Below are 18,150 nucleotides of genomic sequence, written 5' to 3'. Positions count from 1 at the left end.
TTCGTGGCTGAAAATATCTTGCTTGTTGCCTTTTAAATACAGAACCCATTTTAGGTATTTTAAGCAAAAAGATTTCAAAATTATTGGGTAAACAGGGAGGGAATAGTTTACTCCAGATCAGGAACAGCAAGAAGTTTACCATCACTAAATGAGCTCAGGGTGCTGAGCTGCCACAACTGTTACCAGAGCCAGAAGAGAAAATAATGTTTTTTACTTTTCTTCTACTTTCTGACTTTACACAAGTGTTTCTCATTTGTATAACCTAATCCAAACTTCAGCTGGCAAGGGACTCTAAGAAATGTAGTTTCTTAGCTTCTAGCCCCTGCAACACACAAATGGGCAGATACATATGTTTCTAAATATTTCAATGTGTGTTCTCTAAAAACAAGGGAATCCTTTATGTAGCCATAGTAATATGATCAAGAGCAGGAAATTAACACTGATACAGTGCTATCTAATTTACCGATTTTATTCAGATTTTACAATTATCCTCATAATGTAATTTTATAGCAGCATATAGCATTCAGTTCTCACAAATCTTCAGTATCCTTTAGTTTTTAATCTTTCTCAGTCTGTCCTTCTATTTCACAACAATGATATTAAAAATAAAAGACAGGCCAGGTAGTTTAATATTTTTTGTCAATTTCAATTTATCTCCTATCTTTCAAGATTAGATTCAGGTTATGCATTTTTTGCAGGAATACCACAGAAATAACGTAAGTCATATCAGGAGGCACATGATGTGGATTTGTCCATTCCTAGTGAGATTAACTTTGATCACTCTATTAAGTGGTGTCTGCAAGGTTTCTCTAGTGCAAAAATCCCTATTTATCTCTTTGTTTAAAAAAAAAAGTATCTTTTGGAAAGAGACTTTGAGATCATATAAGTGAAGTGAAAGTTGCTCAGTCCTGTCTGACTCTTTGTGACCCCATGGATTGCAGCCTGTCAGGCTCCTCTGTCAATGGAATTTTCCAGCCAAGAATAAATGAGTGGGTTTCCATTTCCTTCTCCAATAATTGAGATCATATAAATAGCTTCAAATAATAGCTGTGTTGAGACTATATAAGTATCCTCTGTGTGTGAATATGTGCATGTGTGCTCAGTCACTTCAGTCATGTCTGACTCTTTGTGACCTCGTGGATGGTAGCGCCCCACGCTCCTCTGTCCATGGAATCCTCCAGGCAAGAATACTGGAGTGGGTTGCCATGTCCTCCTCCAGGGGATCTTCCCGACCTAGGGATTGAACCCAGGTCTCCTGTGTATCCTGGACTGCAGGTGGAATCTTTATTGCTGAGTTACTAGGGAAGCCCTATAAATATCTTATTACTCTTCAAAGTTTTTCCCAGTTGTTTTAACATTCATGTGAGAGTTGGACTGTGAAGAAAGCTGAGTGCCGAAGAATTGATGCTTTTGAACTGTGGTTGGAGAAGACTCTTGAGAGTCCCTTGGACTGCAAGGAGATCCAACCAGCCCATTCTGAAGGAGATCAGCCCTGGGATTTCTTTGGAGGGAATGATGCTAAAGCTGAAACTCCAGTACTTTGGCCACCTCATGCAAAGAGTTGACTCATTGGAAAAGCCTCTGATGCTGGGAGGGATTGGGGACAGGAGGAGAAGGGGATGACTGAGGATGAGATGGCTGGATGGCATCACGGACTCGATGGATGTGAGTCTGAGTGAACTCCGGGAGATGGTGATGGACAGGGAGGCCTGGCGTGCTGCAATTCATGGGGTCGCAAAGAGTCGGACATGACTGAGCGACTGAACTCAAGTGAACTGAACTGAAAATTCTTAGTTGAAACAGTGATGATGATGATGGTAAATGGTAATTTTTAACTCCAACTTTCCTTCTATACTTATCAATCAGCATTCTTATGTAAATGTGAGCTCTCTTTTCCTACGTACTTGTTTATTCACTTCTGCCAGGAGGAAATAGTGCATTCTTACTTTATTCAATGGGCTAATGTCTGTTATTACAATTATGCATTTTGATGCTGAAATTGTCTCAGATTTGGCTTGTAAGAAAGCCTTCAGTCGACGACATTTTGGTGTTCCAGATTCTTTGGGTACTTCCTGTTTTCATTTTCTTTATTTTTTAAATTATGAAAGTATGATAACACATTTATAGGAGACTTGGAAAATACAGAACAGAGTTACATACAGTTCCACTATATATTACAATTATTTTTTAAGTAGATAAATTAAGACTTTTAGTTGGAATTTCACTATCAAACTCTTAAAAACTAATAGAATGAATATAAAGAAAAGTAGAAGGATACAGTAGGCCTAAAAAGCACAATTAGGTGAAAATACAATTTTCATACAACAGTAGGATACAAATTCTATTCAAGTTCCCATAGACTATAAAATAGGGGACATATCCAGGGACATAAAACAAGGTGCAAAAATTTCATGGTCTAAAGGTATTGAAATCCTAGAGTCTGTTCTCTTATCACTGTGGAATTATGTTAGAAATTAATATCAAAAGATATTTGAAAATAACTCACATATTTTCAAGGAGCACACCTTTGTTTTATGGCACAAAATGATCCAGGCTCATGTTGTACTTTCTCTGCCTTGGAATCAATCAACCACTTCAACAAGCAGACTTGATTTAGAGGAGAAAGGTCTGGTTGTATCTACAAAGTTTTAATTAATATCTGCTCAGCTTTACCCTAGATTAGGCTTTTTTTTTTTTTAGCATGCTTCTATAGTTCACATGTGGTTTCTTTTCTCGTCTTGCTCATCATTGAGTATCGGCTTCCCTGGTGGCTCAGAGGCAAAGAATCTGCCTGCCAAGCAGGGGACACAAGTTCAATCCTTGGGCCAGGAAGATCCCCTGGAGAAGGAAATGGCAACCCACTCCAGTTCTTGCCTGGGAAATTCCATGAACAGAGAAGCCTGGTGGGCTACAGTCCACTGAGTCACAAAAGAATGGACATGACTTAGTGACTAAACAAAATGAGTACCTCTGTCTAGATATTGTCTTTACTCTAACAGAATCAGTATTCTTGACTGGAGAATTCCCCTGGTGGGCTACAGTCCATGGTGACGCAAAGAGTCGGACACAACTGAGGGACTAATATATATCTACCACATTACCCAGAGATTCCATTCCTGGCCATAATCCAAGGAGAAAAAGTGCTATGTCCACCAAAAGATTTTACAAAAATGTGCATGGTGGCTTTATTAATAACAGCCCAAGTTAGAAACAATCCAAATGTCCTTCAACAGAAAAATAGATCCATGAACTGTGGTATGTTCACACAATGGAATGCTACACAGTAATATGAAACAGCATACTACGGCTGTATCTATCCATAGTAAAGATGATACCAAACCAAACTTGGGTCTGCTTGCCCGTTTCTAGTCAAGTCAAATCTATTGGTTGTGATGAAGGAAAGAGCAGCAATTATTGCAGGACGCCAAGCTGGGAGTCCAGATAGCTAGTGCCCAAAAGATCCGAACTCCCTGATGGCTTTCAGGGAAAGATTTTTAAAGACAGGATGAGGGAGAGGGTTGTGGGGTGCATGATTAGCTCGTGGACATTCTGACTGGTTGGTGGTGAAGCAATCAGGAGACATATCATCAACCTTCTGGTTCCAACCAGCCTGAGGTCTCTGTGCTAGTGGGCAGCATACAGTTAACTTCTTCCACCCAGGGTTTCAGTATCTGCAAAACAGTTCAAAGGATATGGCTCAAGATAGTCTCTATAATAGTTCTTGGGGAACTAAAGGTCCTTGACTTTGTTTAACAGCTAAACAATTATTATTTTGTCTTGTTTGATTGCTTCCCTTTGCTTCCACATTTTCTCACTTTAATTAAATGCATTCTTTGGATTTTGGGGTAGACCTAGGACGCTAGTGTCTCTACAAACAAGGTGCGGGTGGAGGACTTTATATGGGTTGGGGGTGGGGTGGTGGTGGTGGTGGTGGTGGTGTGGTCCTCTGCCCTAGAAAGACTCCATAGTGTCCTCCTGCTCGGTTACATAAGATTCATGAACGAATTTCACAGGTATTAAGTGAAAAAAGCCAGACTTAAAAGAATACATAATATACACTGACATTTCTATGAAATTTAAAAACAAGTAAAGCTGATGCATGACGATAGAGGTTAGAATAGAGTCTTAACTACTGGATCGCCAGAGAAGTTCGATTAGATTCATTTCTTGACTAAATTTGCCATAAGGGCTTTATTTGTTTACTTGTCTCTGCCTTGGGAGGATCGCCTGGAAAAGGGATAGGCTACCCACTCCAGTAGTCTTGGGCTTCCCTGGTGGGTCAGACGGTAAAGAATCCGCCTGCAGTGCAAGAAACCCGGGTTTGATCTCAGGAAGTTCGATTCTTTTCTTGATTAAATTTGCCATAAGGGTTTTATTTGTTTACCTGTTTCTCCCTTGGCCACTAATTCATCAATTGTCAGTCTGGTCCGTTTCCCTCCGGGATGTTTTCGAGACATTCTTCACTTTCACTGAGTTTGCTGTCTAGTTATGCAAACAACTGGTAGGAAAATGAAGAGTCCCCGGCCCCCTTTGAAAAAAAAAAAAAAAAAAAAAAAAAAAACAAAAAACCTGATAATTTTAGAAACTCTTCGAAGAGATAATTTCAAAATCGTCAGTGGGTTTTTAAGTTTTATTTTAAATTTGTTTGTTTTTATTTTGTAGTGTCTTTTAGAAATCTTTTAATTTCTAATCATTTTCACGCAACTATCTTTGCCGTGAGGGGTACACCCTGTTTGGTTTCATATTATCAAACTACACTATTTTCGGGAATGTTTGTTTTACTATTCTGGTTTTAATTTCTAGCGTCTGTCAATCTGTTCGGACGCAAAAACCCGCCAAGACAGGCAAAATCCGAGTCTATTTGAAAGTTCCCTGGAATCCCTGAGTGGATCTTGCCCTTCCGATCCCTTTCTCGCGAGATTTGAAAACCGGAAGTGAATTATATTACTGGAGAGTCAATTGCAGGAGGCGGCATGTCAGGAAAGGCGGGCGGCTGCTGATCTCAGTCTGGTCTTCGCTGTCCTGGGCTGGTTCTGGTTAAGGGGTGGCGGGCAGCGCTCCCCTCTTCGGACCGGCAGGATGCGCGTGGCTGTGGCCGGCTGCTGCCACGGCGAGCTGGACAAGATCTATGAGACGCTGGCGCTGGCGGAGCGGCGTGGCCCGGGGCGGATAGATATTCTGCTCTGCTGCGGCGACTTCCAGGCAGTGCGCAACGAGGCCGACCTGCGCTGCATGGCCGTGCCGCCCAAGTACCGCCACATGCAAACCTTCTACAGGTGAGGGACGCGGTCCTGCCCGCGGTACGAGGTGTGGGGGCAGCCAGCGGTGGGGGCTGGGTTCCAATCCCGTCTGCCTACCACTGACCAGCTGTCTCTCTTAGTTCTCGTTTCTCGCCTTTGTTCACGCTGTGTATCTATGAACTGGAGCTTAGTAAATGTCACTTTTCTTCTTTCCATTCGTCTGTTTTATTTGTTTCGAAAGGGATCTTAGCCTGAGAGGGACACCTGGAGAAAGAAACTGACAGGTTCCTCTACCTCACTGTTTGATAAGACTCTGGGACTTGTTCATTTAATGATCCAAGAGTTTTTATTGGATCCTTGCTGTGTACTAGTCCTCGTTCAGGGCCTGCCCGATGGCTCAGACTGTAAAGAATCCGCTCGCAATGCAGGAGACCTGGGTTCGATCTCTGGGTTGGGAAGATCTCTTGGAGGAGGGCATGGCAGTTCACTCCTTTATTGCCTGGAGAATTCCATGGACAGAGGATCCTGGCGGGCTACAATCCATGGGGTCACAAAGAGTCGGACACGACTGAGGACTAAACACAGCGCAGTCCTCATTCTAGAAACTAAGGTTTTAGCAGTGAACTGACAAAACTTTTTGACCTCACTGAACATACTTTGGCTTGAAACCCAAAGTGGCAGCTCTTCATTCTTAAGGAAAAGGATGGGGAATTCGTTTAGAAAGAGCTTTTAAAGTTTTTATGATGAGCTCAGATTTTTTTCCTTGAGATCATTTTGCTTTTCTGCTGTGACTAAGTGTATAGGCGTGCCCACTTGCTTTTCTCTGTGTCTCTTTTCTGCAATACCAATTGACAACTTTTAACCTTATGTTCTAGGTATTACTCTGGGGAGAAAAAGGCCCCAGTTCTCACGATTTTCATTGGGGGAAACCATGAAGCCTCAAATCATTTGCAAGAGTTACCCTACGGTGGCTGGGTAGCACCAAACATTTATTATTTAGGTATGTGTTTATGGTTAATTTCTTGGTCTGATGGCATGGAAGAGCCTGCCAGGATTTGTATATCAGTTGATCAGCATCTTGAGATGTGTGGTGTTTTGGGGACTCTCTTGATTTAAATAGTTAATTATGAAAATTTAGCTAAAATAATTCACATAAGTAGGCAATCTTGAGAATATGCCTGTGCATCATTTAGTGCTTTAAGCAATACTTAATGTAACTGCAAAGAGCTTCCACACTATTTGCATTCTTTTTATTTTTTTCCTATTCCTCTTATTAAATTAAAGAAATAAACTTTTAATAATGGAAATTGTTAAACATTCATAAAATAGAGAATAGTATAGTGAATCTCTGTACCTATTAACCAGCTTTAACAATGATTATCGTACTGTGTTCCTTCTTTTAACCCACTCTCCACTAAACTCTTTTGTGGGAGGAGGTTATTGTAGTATTTTAAAGCAAATCTTAGCCATCAGATTATTTCACCTGTAAATACTTTAGCACATATTTTTAAGTGATGAAGACTTAAAAATACCACTACTACAGTACCAGGATTTTACCAATTATCTATTATTATCTGTTACCTAGTTTATGTTCATATTTCCCTGATTATCACAAAGAAGTCTGCTTTACAGTTGACTTATTCACATAGGATCCAAACAAGGTCTGTGCATTTTATTTGATTGTCATGATTCTGAAATCTCATAACTGTCTCTTGTCACTTTCCTCCCCACCCCACCCCCCCACCCCCATGCTATTTATTTGTTGAAGAAAATGGGGAATTTATCTGGCAGTAATAGACTTTCCTGCTTTCTAGGTTTAGCTGACTGGATTCCCTCGTGTTGTTTAGCACTTCTTTTATCCTGTGTGTTCCCTGTAATTTGCATTTAGGTTTATAGTCCTGATTAAGTTCAGATTCATTTTTAATCCTTTTGAACTATACAGTCCTTTCATGTCTTTATTTAAATGTTTACAGGTGTTTCTAAACTTTAGAAACTTCATTCTTCTTCATTACTGATTGATCTTCTTTTGACAATTGTAGTATTGTGAAAAGATGAAATTGAAGATGATCAATCAGAAATGAAATATAGAAACTGCAGGTGTAAAGTATAAAGAACATATAACATATATATGTTCTATAACATATAAATCCATCATAGAACATTATAAATCCATGGATTTATAATGGATGGATTTATAACATATAAATCCATCATAGAACATTTTCCCCTATTTTCCCCACCCTCTCCCCATATTCCATTAGGTACCAAGCTTCCCAGGTGACTCAGTGGTAAAGAATCTGCCTGCCAATGCAGGAGACACGAATTTGATCCCTGGGTAGGAAAGACCCCTTGGAGAAGGAAATGACAACCCACTCCAGTATTCTTGCCTGGAAAATCATACAGACAGAGGAGCCTGGAAGGCTACACAGTCCATGGGGTCACAAAACAGTCGAACAGGACTTAATGACTACTGCTGCTGCTAAGTCGCTTCAGTTGTGTCCGACTCTGTGCGATCCCATAGATGGCAGCCCACCAGGCTGCTCTGTCCCTGGAATTCTCCAGGCAACAATACTGGAGTGGATTGCCATTTCCTTCTCCAGTGCGTGAAAGCGAAGTTGCTCAGTAATGTCCGACTCTTCGAGACCCCATGGACTGTAGCCTACCAGGCTCCTCTGTCCATGGGATTTTCCAGGCAAGAGTACTGGAGTGACTACACAACAAAACAATTTCCCTCTTCACACACCCTGTCTCTTTTGTTCCTCCCTCTCCGCTCAGTCTCTTGCCTGATTTGCTTCTAGTCCCCTCTCCCTAGTCCACCTTATATATATATATTTTTTTTAATTTTATTTTTTTACTTTATAATACTGTATTGGTTTTGCCCTCCATTGACATGAATCTGCCACAGGTGTACATGAATTCCCAACCCTGAACCCCCCTCCCACCACCCTCCCCATATCATCTCTCTGGGTCATCCCAGTGCACCAGCCCCAAGCGTCCTGTATCCTGTATCGAACCTAGACTAGTGACTCGTTTCTTACATGATAGTATACATGTTTCAATGCCATTCTCCCAAATCATCCCACCCTCTCCCTCTCCCACAGAGTCCAAAAGTCTGTTCTTTACATTTGTGTCTCTTTTGCTGTCTCACATACAGGGTTATCATTACCATCTTTCTAAATTCCATATATATGTATTAGTATACTATATTGGTGTTTTTCTTTCTGGCTTACTTCACTCTGTATAATCAGCTCCAGTTTCATCCACCTCATTAGAACTGATTCAAATGTATTCTTTTTAATGGCTGAGTAATACTCCATTAAAAATATGGAATGCTTCACGAATTGCGTGTCATCCTTGCGCAGGGGCCATGCTAATCTTCTCTGTATCGTTCCAATTTTAGTATATGTGCTGCCGAAGCGAGCACCACCTTATATATTATTGGCATATTTATGCAAAAGGGTAACCTCATCATGATACTTAATTTTCACATAATTTTAGGACTGAATGGTATTCTTGACCTCTAAACCGTTAAGTTAGTAATGAGATTGCTTTTTCCTATAGTAATTTTATTTAATTGTGTAATTTTTCAGGTTTGGCAGGAGTAGTAAAATACCGAGGAGTAAGGATTGGTGGAATCTCTGGTATCTTTAAATCTCATGACTATCGAAAAGGTATTATTATCCTTTTTAAAAAAAAAAAAGACGTTACATTCTTTTTTAAAAAATTGAAGTATACTTGACTTACATTGTTAGATTAATTTCAGGTATACAGCAAAGTGGGTATTGTTATTCTGAAAATTGTTTTAATTTCTTATTTATTTTTAGTATTATTTTAAAGTTTTTATTTTATTTTTGGCTGTGCTAGTCTTTGTTGTGGTGGGAGGATGTCTCTGGTTTCATTGTGGGGCTTCTCTAGTTGTGGCTTGTGGGCTTAGTGGCCTCATGGCTGTGAGGTCTTAGTTCCCCAACCAGGGATCAAACCTATGTCTCCTGCTTTGGAAGGTGAATTCTTAACCACTGGACCGCTAGGGTGGTCCCCTGAGAATTGTTTTTAAACTTTAGAACTTATATGCCACAGAGTAACTTAAACAGAGTATATAGTTTGACTTTTTCATTGAATTTCTTCTATGAATCTGCTGCTAAGTCGCTTCAGTTGTGTCCGACTCTGTGCAACCCCATAGACAGCAGCCCACCAGGCTCCCCCATCCCTGGGATTCTCCAGGCAAGAACACTGGAGTGGGTTGCCATTTCCTTCTCCAAGGCATGAAAGTGAAAAGTGAAAGTGAAGTCGCTCAGTCGTGTCCGACTCTTAGCGACCCCATGGACTGCAGCCTACCAGGGTCCTCCCATGGGATTTTCCAGGCAAGAGTACTGGAGTGGGTTGCCATTGCCTTCTCTGTCTTCTATGAATAGATTTGTTAAATTTATAAAATATTATATACAGATGAAAACATACAGAACATTAGAATGTATCATCTGTGTATCCACCATTTAGTTTTATTTGGTATTTTGCCATTTTTAGTTTTGATTTTTAAGAAAAAAAGTGCAGATACAATCAAAATTCATTGTTTGTCTGTCCTCAGTCCCATCTCTCCCTTTTTTTCCTCTCTTACTTCACCAGGCAGTCACTATTCTGAATTTGGTGTTTATCTTTCACTTGACTATTTTATGTCATTACCATATCAGTTAATAGCTTTAAACATTATATTATATAGAATGCTTTAAACTTCATTATAAGTGTATCATTTTACATATATTTTTCTGCCACATGTTTGTTTATATGTTTTTGAAATCCATGTTGATACATATAACTGTATTCATTTTAACTTGTGAATAGTATTCCATTGTATAAGTATACCACACTGAATCTGAAAGAATCGTACCTTGATTTTAAAGAAATAGCTTGGATTCCCATTGATTTTAAACTTTCACGAATTAAATTGGCAGTTAAAATTTATATCCTCAGAACTGTTAAATTCAAGTCTGTTCCTTGCTGCCCTGCTCCCTGTTGTAAACTGTTGGAACAGGTCTACAAAAATAGGCCACCTCATATGAGGCAGGTGTAGATGCAAATAGAAACCACTCGTTGGAGGATAATTGGTAATATCTGTGGAAATTATACAATATTTTGACTAAGGAATTCTACTTCTAGGAATTTATCTACAGATATAGTCCACAAGTACAAAATGATATAAACAAATTTATTTATTTCAGTCTTCTTTGTAATAGCAAAAGATGGGAACTAGTTAAGTACATCATGATATAGGGACTTCTTTGGTGATCCAGTAGTTAAGACTCCAAGCTTCCACTGCAGGGAGCTTAGGTTTAATCCCTGGTCAGGGACCTAAGATCCCACATGCCATATGCCAAATTCCCCATCCAGCCTTCCCTCATTCTTCTTTCGCCTTCCCCATACCTTTCAGATGGTATCTTTCAAATCTTAAACTATGTGAATAAGCAGTGTATTCCAAAATTAAATATAATGTAATTTTAAAAATCAGAAGCCCCTCTAGCCATTTAGATTTATACTTTGTAATTACTTTTTAGAAAATACCAGCATTTTGAGAGCAGGGTTTTTCAAATAAAATTTTTAAGAACCGAAAGTATTGACAAACGTCAGTTTTGGAGAAGTATATGTATGTATTTATATTTTCAGTACTTAAAGGAGTTGAATACAACTTCTCTTCTTTAAGGTCATTTTGAGTGCCCCCCTTATAATGCAGCTACAATAAGGAGTATATATCATGTGAGAAATATTGAAGTCTACAAATTAAAACAGGTATGTAAAAACTATACTATGACAGACTTGAAAAAATGTAAAGAAATTGTGTACCAGAATGTATTTTGATCAGTTTAGTCTACTACTTCCAAGAAGAGCTTAATTCTGTATTTCTAAAATTTGGATCTTGAGTTGGTTATAGGAGGTTTCCAGATGAACATTTATAAATTTTTAATGGCTATACATTTATTTTAGTGATTAATAATAAAATATTTGATCCATGATTTCAGCTACTATTTCTTAAGGTAAAGCTAAAGAATACATATAGGAAAAAAGTGATAGTTTACAGAAAGTATTACTTGTTTATTTTAAATAGTGATATTAAATAGAAAATAATAGTGATAATAGAGGATATGGGAAAATCATGAAGGTGATATTGAAACACTGGCTTAATTGGAGAGTGGGTGAAACTAGGTTTTTGTTTGTGATCCCATTCAGTGCCTGGGTTTCCCCTGTGGCTCAGCTGGTAAAGAATCTGCCTGCAATTCGGGAGACCTGGGTTGGGAGGATCCCCTGGAGAAGGGAAAGTCTACCCACTCCAGTATTCTGGCCTGGAGAATTCCATGGAATGTGTAGCCCATGGGGTCACAGAGTTGGACATGACTGAGCGACTTTCACTTTCACTTTTCAGTGCTTAACTGGGCTAGCAATTTTCATCTGTGACAGTTCATATAAATGTCACTCAGATTCTGTGAGATAGATATTACTCAACTTTGTCACACTAAGGATGAGAGGCCAAGGCTCAGTTAGGTAAAGTCACCTGCCGGAGACTTCCCACACTGTTCAATGGTAGAGTCTGTCAGGCTGAACTGAGCCTGGCAGTCTAATCAAAGTGTGTCTCTACTGAGCTGCTTTGCCATAGAAAATAAGGATCATTTATGAGGTAGAGAGAAAGTTATTTCTCTTTGCTTTAATGAGTGAGTAGCTCAGTATTTCTGTAACTTCATTAAACAAAGTGTCCCTAGGATGAATTACACTGAAATCTAGAGAACTCCGTGGGTAAGTGGTGTGGTAGCCGAAGGAAGGCAGGGAATTCCTTTTGTTTAATCTCTTTTTAATAGCTTGCTTTCTTTTCTTTTTCTGTTAAAGCTGAAGCAGCCTATGGACATATTCTTATCTCATGATTGGCCAAGAAGTATCTATCATTATGGAAACAAGAAGCAACTTCTTAAGACTAAATCTTTTTTCCGACAAGAAGTGGAAAATAACACACTAGGAAGTCCTGCTGCCTCCGAGCTTTTAGAGCACTTAAAACCTACTTACTGGTTTTCTGCCCACCTCCACGTAAAGTTTGCAGCCTTGATGCAGCACCAGGTAGGAACCAAAATGTTTATTCTCTGATTTAATAAACGCTTACTGAACATCTGTGGGCACCATGGGCACAGTTGGGAAGTTAGCGAAAGAAATCAAAGATAAGTTTCCTTTTGTGAGTAACTCAGCATCCAAGAGGGAGAAGGGACAAGCAATCAATTGTAGAATAGTGTAGTAAGTCTGTGACAAAAGTGCTAGGGTACTGTGGGAACACCTAAACCAGGCCATGGTGAGATGGGGATGTGGACAGAGAGATGAAGGGATAGAGGAGGTTTTCTAAAGGAATTGATGTTGCCAGGAAGAAGCAGGTTATCAGGGTAATCTAGGCCAAGGGGCCAGTGTGTGCACAGGCTGTAAGTCTGAGAGTGTGGTGTCTTTGGGGAAGTGTAGTTGGTCTCTGGGGCTGAGGCACAGGGAGAGATAAAGCTGGAGAAAGATCATAGCTGCCTTCCAGCCATGCTCTGGAGTTTGGGAAAGTTGGGAAATAATGGCATCAGAGTTTCATTTCAGAAGGATCAGTTTGGCAACAGTTTTGTGTGTGGGTTGGAGTAATGTAAAGTGGGAGACAGAGGGGGCTATGTAAGTAAAAGATGAGGTTCTAACCTATGGCAAAGAGGAAACACAGAACGAAGCAGGCTCCAGAGAGGTTTTGGAAGCATAATCATCAGGATTTAGCGACAGAGGGAGGAAAACTCCCAGAGTGCTCCTTGAGTAGCTGCATAGCTGATTGTACTTGATGGCAGGTAGATAATATAGACTTTGTTGCTGCTAAGTCACTTCATTTGTGTCTGACTCTGTGCGACTCCATAGACGGCAGCCCACCAGGCTCCCCCATCCCTGGGATTCTCTAGGCAAGTGCACTGGAGTGGGTTGCCATTTCCTTCTCCAAGGCATGAAAGTGAAAAGTGAAAGTGAAGTCTTTCAGTTGTGTCTAACTCCTAGCGACCCCATGGACTGCAGCCCACCAGGCTCCTCCGTCCATGGGATTTGCCAGGCAAGAGTACTGGAGTGGGGTGCCGTTGCTAGGCTATTATGGAAATACATGGTTCTTCCTTTCACCTCCAATTCTGACTTAATTCTGACTTTGTATTCCCTAGGGAAAATGTTTAGAAAACACTGGGTTAACAGAGGTACCTTCTCAGAAGCTTCTCTAGAATTTCTGAGCATCTTTGTTATTTCTTTGGCTGCATTGGGTCTTAGTTGCAACATGTGGGATCGCGCGTGGCACTTGGGCATCTCTCTAGCTATGGTGCATGGGCCCCAGAGCGTGCTCTCAGGCTCAGTAGTTGCAGCGTGGGCTTAGTTGCCCCATGCATGTGGGAGCTTATTTCCCTAACCCTAACCCCTGTGTCCCCTGCATTGGAAGGTGGATTTTTTAACCACTGGACCACCTGGGAAGTCAACCTGAGAGTCTTTAATGTCCTAATGGGCATCACCTTTCTCCAGGATCAGGGATGGGGGTGTGCAGCGCTTCCTGAACTTACTGGACCAAATCCTCTTCTGTGGTAGAGGTGTACTTCAGTGATGCTCCTCAAACACAGTCTGGAAGGTTCTGTCTGAAAACATACCTGTGGGCCCTCTCTGATTCTCACTCTCCAGCTTCACTGGGGGAAGGAGGTGGGGTGATCTCTTCCATTTTCCTTTGGGCTGTTGCCAGCGTGATTATCCTCACCTCCAAGTCTTCTGTTTCTGTCAGTCACCTGCCCCGCATCACTGTTAATCTCTTCTGGGCTTGTGACTTTCTTGGACTGTTACTGAAGCACCTGACTTGATACTCCACCCCCGCCCCCACCTGCCCAACTCAGTCTTCTGGTATCAACCTCAGGAGCTTGTGTCTCTGAATTAAAGCTATGTTTGATCCCCTTTTTCTTGGCACCTCTGACTTCACCAGTCTTCTGTTTGAGCTCTTTAACCAACACCAGAGATCACCTTTCCTCAGAACCACCCTGCTTCCCGATCTGCCCGTGGTCTCTGTGCCTCCCACCACGGAATAAAAACTCTCAGCAGGGTGTCCAAGAGCTTGCTTCCTTGCTGTTCTTAGTGAGTCACTTTTTACTTCTTCCAGTGTGACTTTCTTGTTTGTGATCCCCCCATGTTGCTTTCTGCCAGTTCACTTTTTAAAAAGAGCTTTATTGGATTTTTATTTCCATATCAAAAAATTCACCTGTTTTAAGTGTAGAATTCAGTGATTCTTAGTAAATTTCCAGAGTTGTGCAAACATCATATATAATCCAATTTTAGAACATTTCCATCACCCCAAAAGATCCTTTGTGCCTCTTTGATGTCAATCTGTGTTCCTGCCCTCAGCCCCAGCCAACCACTGCTTTTTATCTCTGTGGATTTACCTTTTCTGAACATTTCATATAAGTGGAATCATAAAATAAATAGTCTTTGGTTTCTGATTTCTCTCTTTTACTTGCTTTGAGGATCATTCTTGTAGCGTGTGTCACTATTTCTTTCATTTTTATTGAATATCTACTTTGGTGTTATATCTAAGAATCTTTGCCTAACCCAGGGTTACAAAAATTTTTTCCTATTAATTCTACAAGTTTTATGGTTTTAGCTCTGCCAATTTACTTTTAAGCTCATCTCTTGTCTGGTCTTTAACGTTTGTGTTTACGCTTTGGTTTGTGTGTATTATTTGCTTTAACATTATCATTACCACCATTACTTTCTGCTGTGACTACTATAAGGACTTTTTTTTCCTTTTGGCTGTGCTGGGTCTTCGTTGCTCTGCCTGCTGCTGCTGCTGCTGCTGCTAAATCGCTTCAGTTGTATCCGACTCCGTGCGACTCCATGGACTGCAGCCTACCAGGCTCCTCCGTCCATGGGATTTTCCAGGCAAGAGTACTGGAATGGGGTGCCATTGCCTTCTCCTTGTTGCTTTGCCTGGACTTCTCTAATTGCGGTGCACAGCTTTAGTTGCAGTGTGTGGGCTCAGTAATTGTAGCACCCCCAGCTTAGCTGCTCTGTGGCATGTGGGATCTTCCTGGACCAGGAATCAAACCTGTGTCCCTGGCACTGACAGGCAGACTTTTAACCACTGGACCACCAGGGAAGTCCTCTTGTAAAGAAATTGAAACCCAGAGAATTTAAGTGCCTTGCTTAGCATTGTACAAGTAGAAATAGAGCTAACTTGTTTTGGAAAAGTAACAGTTGTTCCTTTAGCACACAACTTAGAGGTATGGGTAATAAAGATTATTTCTATCCTATTCAATGTATGACTTGCCTGAGATGATTTTTTAAAAAAATTTTTAATTGGAGGATAATTGCTTTACAATGTTGTGTTGGTTTCTGCCATAATGAACATGAATCAGTCATAGGTAAACATATGACCTCTCCCTCCCCACCCCACCCACCTGAGGTGATGTTTTACCATTCTTTATTAAATCATGGTTCATATTTTCTAGACCATGGATAAAGGACAGTCAGCCAAAGCAACCAAATTTCTAGCCTTGGACAAGTGCTTACCACACAGAGACTTTCTTCAGGTAAAGAGAAAATGAAATAACTTTGCCATGGAGTTTGCTCTTCCAATGATTAAAAAAAAAATTACTATTCTTTCAGAATTTATTGTTGCTTTTTGTGATTTATATATTCTAAGATTTCTCTGGGAATGTTTACGTTACGTTAATGTTTTTACGCTACTAAATTAAATTCCTAAACTGTGTTGTTATATTGACATTCCTAGAATATAAGAATAGGTATGTATTTCTTAAAATTACCGATTTCTTCCTATAGGTAATAGAAGTAGACCATGACCCCAGTGCTCCTGATTCCTTGGAATATGATGCTGAATGGCTCACTGTTCTCAGGGCTACTGATGATCTTATTAATGTGACTGAGCGCCTCTGGAATATGCCTGAGAATAATGGCCTGCATACAAGGTAGGTCTGGCCTTCTTTAGGATTTGCTGTCTCCAATGTATGCACAGTTTTTGTCCCCTCCACCTTGTTATAATTTTTTTAAACAAAAGGAGTTATTGTTAAATGACTATCAGAACAATTCAGAGTTTACCGACTGGCATGAAAACTGCATGTTTTCCATCTAAGAAATCCAAGAAAATGGACTGCTGAGCACCAGCTGTAATAAGTGTATAAGTGCATCAAACTGTAAGATAGTGGAGATTTGGTTTGCACATTAAAATAATTTGTACTTGTTTTAGGGCTTGAGTTAAGGTCAGCTTTTTCTAAAAATTGTTTTAATTTCAAAAATGGCCCTTTGCTAAGTTAACTATAATTTTATTAATTTTGAAATGTGGTTAATTTTTTAATTCTTTCACCTGCAGTCCATAGTTAGATCTCATTATTTATTGCTGAGGTCGATAAAATGTAAAAAGCTATTGTTTTGGACTTTTTAGATGGGATTACAGTGCAACAAAAGAAGCTATTAACGAAGTACTGGAGAAATTGAATCATGACCTCAAAGTTCCAAATAACTTTAGTATAACAGCTGCTTGTTATGACCCAAGCAAGCCACAGACACAGATGCAGTTGGTTCATAGGATCAATCCTCAGACGACTGAATTTTGTGCCCAACTTGGCATCACAGACATTAACGTCAGGCTTCAGAAGGCCAAGGAAGACCAGCACTTGTGTAGTGACTATGAAGGGCTGGATGACGTGGAGGGTAATGACTCTGGAGAAGACCCTAGTGAATATAACACAGACACATCTGCCCTGTCCTCTATTAATCCAGATGAGATCATGTTAGATGAAGAAGAGGAGTATGATGATAGTATTGTAAGTGCACACAGTGACATGAATACACCGTCTGTAGAACCGTCTTCTGATCAAGCTTCTGACTTTTCTGCAAGCTTCTCTGACATCAGAATCTTGCCAAGTTCCATGACTGTATCTTCTGACGATACTTCGGGTTCCCCAGTGTGCAAGGAGGGGAATTCTGGTGACCCTGTGGACGTGGGGGATGGAAAAGACTTAACCACGGTGCCATTGAAGAGGCTGAGTGATGAACATGAACCTGAACAAAGAAAGAAAATCAAGAGAAGGAATCAAGCCATCTATGCCGCAGTGGATGATAATGATACAGCCTGAGACAGTTTACTTGTCTTAGTATTATATGTAGATACATGATTTTTAAGACTATATTTTTAGAATTGGATCTTTGACTCAAGACTTAAGTTTGTAATAATGAACTTACATAAGAAGATTTTAGTTAGGTATAGACTTTATCTTTAGAACTTTGTATATTTCAGATGAAAAAGATATTAAAATTTCATATATTTACTTGATTGAGTACCCCTTTTTCTGAGAACTTATTCACTTTAATTTTTTTTGAGCAAGCACTTACTGAACACATACTTTGTACCAGGTACTATTCTATAAGATGGCACTACAAGGATGAGTAAGACGAAGATTCTTGCCTTCAGAGAGTTACTACCACTATAAGTATTTTGGTGTATAAAATATGGCATATTTATATATTTTTTTACAGAGTTAAGTCATTATTGTATCTATACATATATGTGCTCTCTTTTCATTTGTTATAAATATTTTCTCTTGTCAGCTCTTCAGTTCAGTTCAGTCACTCAGTTGTGTCTGACTCTTTGCGACCCCATGAACTGTAGCACACCAGGCCTCCTCCATCACCAACTCCCGGAGTTTACTCAAACTCGTGTCCATTATGTCGATGATGCCATCCAACCATCTCATCCTCTGTCATCCCTTTCTCTTCCTGCCTTCCATCTTTCCCAGCATCAGGGTCTTTTCAAATGAGTCAGTTCTTCACATCAGGTGGCCAAAGTATTGGAGTTTCAGGTTCAACATCAGTCTTTCCAATGAACACTCAGGACCGATTTGCT

At 40.1% G+C, this 18,150-nt stretch overlaps 1 protein-coding gene and 1 non-coding gene across 2 annotated transcripts; one reads left to right on the top strand and one right to left on the bottom strand.

Annotated features, from left to right (window-relative positions):
• Positions 1-4,942: 4,942 nt before the first annotated feature.
• Positions 4,943-17,584, top strand: DBR1 (debranching RNA lariats 1). The gene is made up of 8 exons (XM_040233425.1): positions 4,943-5,276; positions 6,116-6,240; positions 8,831-8,911; positions 10,933-11,018; positions 12,108-12,332; positions 15,740-15,820; positions 16,071-16,216; positions 16,690-17,584. The coding sequence occupies exons 1-8, from the start codon at positions 5,080-5,082 to the stop codon at positions 17,381-17,383; spliced, it is 1,635 nt and encodes a 544-aa protein (XP_040089359.1). The 5' UTR covers positions 4,943-5,079; the 3' UTR covers positions 17,384-17,584.
• Positions 8,559-8,664, bottom strand: LOC120860217. The gene has a single exon (XR_005720270.1). It is a non-coding gene; the product is annotated as a U6 spliceosomal RNA (small nuclear RNA).
• Positions 17,585-18,150: the final 566 nt, after the last annotated feature.

The sequence above is a fragment of the Oryx dammah genome, unplaced genomic scaffold, assembly GCF_014754425.2.
Source record: "Oryx dammah isolate SB20612 unplaced genomic scaffold, SCBI_Odam_1.1 HiC_scaffold_2, whole genome shotgun sequence".
Classification (NCBI taxonomy): domain Eukaryota; kingdom Metazoa; phylum Chordata; class Mammalia; order Artiodactyla; family Bovidae; genus Oryx; species Oryx dammah.
This window is presented reverse-complemented; position numbering and strand designations above follow the sequence as displayed.